Here is a 6,976-nt window from a genome sequence, read left to right as displayed (position 1 = left end):
TCCAATTATAAATATGTAATTAAGAAACTCTTCAAGTAATGCACGCCTATTATTTTCTCTAATAATTTTGTAATAATAACAATAATTGAATTACTTTATTAATAAAATTATTTACGTATGATTATTTTAAAAATTTGTCCAAGATCTATGATATTTTGAAAAAATACACATTGAATATTTCCGTTTTACATTATTTGACACATTAAAATCCACAGTAGCATTTAATATAAATTTTTAAGCTACTATTAGGGATTCTGTAATGCTATCTATTTTGCATATTATGGTATAGAATCCTTATTTTAATTAAAAGCATTGATAATAATTTTAATTATTTACGCTCTAAAAGAATGCCCGTGTTTTCTCGTGTAATTATAAATAATTATTCATTATTTTGGAATATTTTCTTACCATTATAATAAATGTTAAAATAAATTATTCCATATTATATTACATTATTTATTTTATTATACTTCCTAATGTTTATTATCATACATAAATTGAACCGTAAATCGACAAAATAGTTGCTGAGATATCATCGTTTATGATTAAGTTTTATCAAGATAGTTTTTATTGACTAATATACCTCAAAGAATACAGTATGATTTTTTATAACGTTGATATGATTATAAATGACGCGACAAAGATAAGTTTCGAGTTCCAAATGAACTCCATAGCAAAGCCATCGATTTGAAGTATTGCATACAATAAGCATATGTAAATTAAAACATTTTCTGGATAATTTTTAAATCATAATCGCGGAAGTTCAATAATACATAAAAGATTAATTTGTTTTATAAAAGTTGTTTTACAAAAAATTGAGATTTTTGTATGATTTTTTTTTTTAAATATTATAATTTACAAAAACATTTTATCATCACTGTATAAGTATAGAAAATTTACATAATCTTCAGAATTTTATGATAATATTACAGTATTTTAGTACATAAACGTAATCGTAAATGTAATTTAACAAACTTCATTATAAATCTATCGTTTTCACCGTGCATTTAAAGTTTTTATTTAGAAATTACATTATCTTTACATTAAAAAGTATGATAAAAATTATGATGTGAATTTATATAGAGCTCGATAACTATATATAGGGCTTACTGGATTAAATTGTCTGCTATTCAATTAAAAAAAAAAAAAAAAAAAAAAAAAAAAAAAAAAAAAAAAAAAAAAATTTACCGAGGTTAATTTAATGCAAAATTATCCTCTAAATATTCATTAGATAAAGTTTGATCGATCAAAAAGCTATTTCAGACAAAAGATAATTAGATAAATGAAAAAAATGAATGATTTAATACAGATTTATTGACAGAAATTAAAATACCAGTAGAATTTCTTAAATATCTTTAAGAGAATACGTGAAACTGTGATAAAATTTAATTGAAATGGGAAAGAAGAAAGAAGAAAAGTTTCTGAATATAAGAATTCTAGGTTTTATAAATGTGATAAAACAACGACTTTTATCTGTTACTCTTTAAAAGAATATATTAAATACTATATTAGAGTAAATTAATTCACTTTGAAGGTAAAATCCAAGTCATAAAATAAAAAACTAAATTGTAAAGGGTGAGAATAATTAATTTTAATTATTTATTACTATTATTATTTATATTTTGATAATCATTATTGTAACTAAATCTTTCACAATTAATTTAATCAAAGTAAGATTTAATGTAATCATTATCATAAGAATAGCCTATGATTTAATTAATTTCTATAATTCTTTTTATAAAAAACGTTATTTTTAATATACTAGATTACAATATTTTAAAAACCAACTTCACATATATATTTTTGGAACGAATAAGTCCACCTCTATCAGTTGATAAAATGAATAAAGATTTTACACTTTTCAATAAAAGTATGGTGTAATAAGCAGGCTAAACAGTCCTTAAAACAGCAAAGAGCTGGGGGCATTTTATTCGAGTAGCATTCCAGTCTCATGTGATATTTATGTGCTGTAAACCACTTTCTTCAAGTACATTGACGTGATGTGGAGATACTAATTACAATTAAATGAAGATAATACCATCTGTAAGAGTTGGAGCTTCGTTACTTTTCTTTATAAATAGCTAAATTTCTTTTAATGTATTTAATTTTTCGTCACTACTTTGTCTATCTACTTCTATTTTCTCTAGTTTTCTTCTTCAATTGCGATAATGTATTGAATTGATTCAATATATAGAAATTAGTATAATCTAATTTTTATAAAATGAAATAATAATTATCACCGAAATTTTAATAATTTTGCATAATTATACAAAGGTTGCACTTCTTAAATTTGAAGTGTTCATTAATTATTGAATTACATTTAATGCAAGGAAGACCTAATTTCTTTAAAATAGAAAAATTCTCACTATTTTTCTAAAATGTTGTATTCGAATATATGATTTAACATTGAATTAAGATTTTTACATTACAAAAATTCTTAATGATAGAAGGCATTTTTAATTCATCCAGAAGTCAATAATTCTATTACAAAAATATATCTTATGTGAAATCAATAGTTATTCTTAATTATTAACCACTTTTTATATATTTGATTTTTTATTCATATTAAATCTGTAATATATCTCTGTTCAATATCATCAATCTTAATAAATATATCGTTTGCATTTTATAAAGAACTTACTTTTAATCCAACAACTAAAAAAAGATATACATAACTTGTATAAATATTATTCATAATTACATTTTATATTTGCATAGAAATATAATTAATGCATATATTTTTATTAAAAATTTGTTTCTATAAAGCATTTTATAAAAGATATTTTAAAAAAGAACATTGTCTACTCTAAATGTAGATTCAGGAACTTGTAGTTTCACAATCGTTATTCTTACTTCGATAATTACAAATGTTCACGTACCTGTTACTTAGAAACTTCCTTATATATTGAGACTACGAAGCCAAATAGTCGTACTATATTATATGTTTAATGAGTAATCACGATAAACATCTAAATTTTAATATTTTAATATTATTATTTATTGTCAATTTTAGGCGGTAAATTTAAATTAAGAGGAATTCAAACTAAAATGATTAAATAAAACAATATATATATATATATATATATATATAACAAAATACCCGTTTTGTTATATGTAAAAACGATATTCATTTTAAATGAATAATTAAAAAGAAGTTTATAGAATAATTCTCTCAAAAATGGAACTTTGAACGGTCTTCATAACAATTTTATAACTGATTTCTATACTAATATACATGTATGATAATTATAACAACTTATTTGATATTATTATAAAGTCTTGTTTACTTAATAAAAAATTCATGAAATTAAATCCAGTCATTAATATACATTATAATTTATAATTCATTCGCTATGTAATGTCTGAATTAATATTAATTAATTATTATTATTACATTTTCTTAAACAATAGTTATATTTCATGTATATAAATTTGGTATGATATTTTCAAATTTACTTAATTATACACGAAAATATGCAAATATATAAGTGTAAGTTATCTAATATTATGTACTCAGATTAATACATTCGATGATTTTCATTCACAAATGAGATTTCACAATTAATATTTATATAAAAATTTCAAATTTTAAATTGAATTCATAGTACATAAAAAAAAGAAAGTTTTATTAAGTCTTGAGATGCATTATTTTTAAGAAAAATTGTTCGTATAATGTAAAAGATAAAAGTTTTGAAATATATTAATAATTTTTGTTCGTTTAACAATTTTTTTTCTGAATTTTGTTTCTTTACAACTTTAAAATTTTAAAACAATTACATGTCTATAATTTAATAGTTAATAAACTTTTTTGCATCTTATCAACATTTTCTTGAGAAAGCGACTTTAGAGGGAGTCGTGGAGGTCCCATATATAAATTAGTCATTAAACTCATAGCAGTTTTCATAGTTTCAATATATCCACCTATAAAAGCATAAATTTATTAAACATAGAATAAAGTGTATATTAATAAGGGATAAAGCAATAAGTGAAAATTATTCTTTACCATATTGTAGTATTTCCTTTTCTATTTTGTTTAGAATATTTTGATTCTTTCTTGCTTCATTAAAATTACTACCTTCGTTACAGAATTTTATTAATTTAATGGAATACTCAGGAATAAAATTCATAGTCGCCGACATAAAAGTATTTACTTCTATTGCACATCCAGCTAATATAATCTTCGTAGAATAATATATATTTAATTATTATATAAAATACATGTTTTACGAACTATATTTAAGGGCCTATCTTAATTTTAATTAATCATAGATTAGATTTTATTAGAAATACTTTCTAAATGGTTTAGTTATTATTTTAAATTAACATTATTTTAATATTAATTTTAATATATATATATATATATATATATATATGATTAATTTTTATTGATACTATTTAATGTGATTTTATAATATGTATATGATAATATAGTTATTTTGGTTGCTAAACTTATTTCTATAAATGTTAAAAATTTTTGCTGCACATGTATAGTTGTTCTATGTATGAATATACGCGATTTTTATCCTCATTTTATCCTCTTTAATGTCTAATCTTAACTATCGTCTTTCTTCTATCTCGTACTTCCCCTTATCTGTTACTCAGCACTGAGTCTTTCTAAATCTGGCTTTGGAATACTAGAAAGCGCTACACACACATATATATGTACGTATGTAGGTATATGTAAAAGTAATTTTTTTACAAATTTCATCACTTTCACTTTAAGAAATACATTTATAATATTAAATATTTATAGCACTTTGTGATTTATATAAATATGTAATTTAAATGATAAAAATTAAAAAAAAATTTACTTGATTAAAATTTAGTGTTAAATATTATCTGCTAAACAGGGTCTTGTTATAATGTATTTTAAATAAATGTTTATGCATCACCTTTATAAAAAAAAACCATATTATGCAAAATATCTACTTACCATTTTACTGCCATAAATAACTGTAAATCTTTTGCTTACTGTTAGCGCTTGTAAGCCATCTTTTATATCACTACTATCTAACTTTACTCCTACTAAAGTTGGAATTTTGTCCTCACTAAATTTAAAAAATTCATCTGCCTTGACTATAATAATTTAATTCTGATTAAATTAATTTAATAATGAAATTGTATATTTATTCATTACTCACTTACTATTAATTTTTACTTTTGAAGATTGATAATATAACAATGGAGTGTTTGGAGCAAGTTTTCCAATACTACTAAAGTAATCAAAAAGCTCTTCAATTTTTGTAGGTTTATAAAATAAGTCAGGTAGACATAATAAAGAATCTACGTGTAAACTTTCAGAAAATATAGTCTAAAAAACACATGTAATTATATAATAAACGTATATGATATATGGATAATAATATAATGTTTAATACAGTCATTACTACACTTATTATGTATGGTAAAAATTAAGTTCAAAATATCTAAAATGTCTTATAATACAATTAGTTATAAAATATTAACATTAAATTAAATAGTAATTTCAATAATTTTAGACACTGCCTATTAGTATATTAAACACTTTTTAATTTAAAATATCAAACTTTTATTTTAATTTTATTGTGTGTATAGTGAAATTTTTTTATTAACTGCTCTAATGTGCGTTAAATGTAAATGAAATTTATAAATCAAATTATTTATTATGACTATAGAAGTAATATTTGCTTTGTTTTAATTGTAATAAGCTAATCAACTTGCAAGTTCTTTCACACCAGCAAAAGTTAATCCACCAATGTGGACCATTAAATGTTGTTTAGTTTCTTTTACAGCAGAAGCCCAAGCTGCAACTAATTGTTTTCTTTCTTCTATTGATAAAGATAGTCCTTCACCAGTTGTTCCACCAACTGTAAGAATTATTTTTCATTTTTAATCAATTTATATTTTTCATATATAAAATCCAAGATATCCATTTTTTCTTAATATAAAGTTTTTAAGCGTTACACATAATATATTGTATTTCCTAAATAATATTATTTTTATGTAAATTATTATTATTATACATAAAATCTAATATGCCTAAATAAAAAAATATTTACATGAAACAAATTATTTAAAATACAGGAAATATTATATGAATACCATTGAAAACTGCCTTTTTTATTATTGAAACAATTCATGACGCAATATCAATTATAATTTTAAAGAATTTTAAAAGCTATATATTTATAAAGTTTCCCATTTAATTCTCCGTGTTGTTTTACTTTTGTATTTTCTACAACTTACCGAGAATGCCAGTAATATTTTTAGATTCAAGGAATTTTGCATATTGAGGAATTATTTTTAAATTTAATGTTTTATTTCTGAAATAAATCATAAATGCCTTAACTATATTATAATATTTTCATTATTACAAATAATAAAATAGTTTACTTACACAATACTTACACATCATCATTAAATGGAGTAAATACTGGAGCCATAAGCCCTCGGAAAGTAAATTCAATATTCTGAAAAAACAATTGAAAATAAATAAAGTCATGCGTGAAAAAATTAATAATTATGACAATATATGTTGATTCACCTTATTCGTTATATTTTTCAAATTACTGTATGGTTTAACAAAATTTATAAAAAATAATGTCACAATTGCTAAAATTATCTGAAATAAATAATAAAAATATAATATTATCAATATAATATTATCAAATTAAAATATTATACATTAGTAACTTAAATATAGAAAGTTCATTGTTACCTAATAACTGAAATTTAATATATTAATGTACAATTTGTAAAGAAAAGAATCAATACAATTCAATTCACATTAATTTTTGCAAATTGATTACTTATAATTTGACTGTCTTAAAATTTATCAATATTCTTATTAACAAAATTAAATATTATACGCAAACAATACCTTCATTTTTAATTATATAAATATAATATTTTTCCTCCTGGATGAAATAAAACTACTAGCCCAACACGTTGATGATACACAACTAACTCTTCTTACATTTAACACAGCATGCAAAAG

At 21.4% G+C, this 6,976-nt stretch overlaps 1 protein-coding gene across 1 annotated transcript; it reads right to left on the bottom strand.

Moving 5' to 3' along the window:
- Positions 1-3,781: 3,781 nt before the first annotated feature.
- On the bottom strand, positions 3,782-6,543 carry LOC105368225 (N-acetylneuraminate lyase-like). Its single transcript, XM_011507199.1, has 8 exons — positions 6,524-6,543; positions 6,388-6,449; positions 6,226-6,302; positions 5,701-5,846; positions 5,146-5,311; positions 4,934-5,076; positions 4,004-4,178; positions 3,782-3,921 (listed from the first exon to the last, which is right to left on the bottom strand). The coding sequence occupies exons 2-8, from the start codon at positions 6,420-6,422 to the stop codon at positions 3,782-3,784; spliced, it is 882 nt and encodes a 293-aa protein (XP_011505501.1). The 5' UTR covers positions 6,423-6,449; positions 6,524-6,543.
- Between the last annotated feature and the right edge of the window lie 433 nt (positions 6,544-6,976).

This window comes from Ceratosolen solmsi, unplaced genomic scaffold (assembly GCF_000503995.2).
Source record: "Ceratosolen solmsi marchali unplaced genomic scaffold, CerSol_1.0 scaffold6, whole genome shotgun sequence".
In the NCBI taxonomy this organism is placed as follows: domain Eukaryota; kingdom Metazoa; phylum Arthropoda; class Insecta; order Hymenoptera; family Agaonidae; genus Ceratosolen; species Ceratosolen solmsi.
The sequence above is the reverse complement of the archived record's forward strand: the minus strand, read 5'-3'. Positions and strand labels throughout refer to the sequence as shown.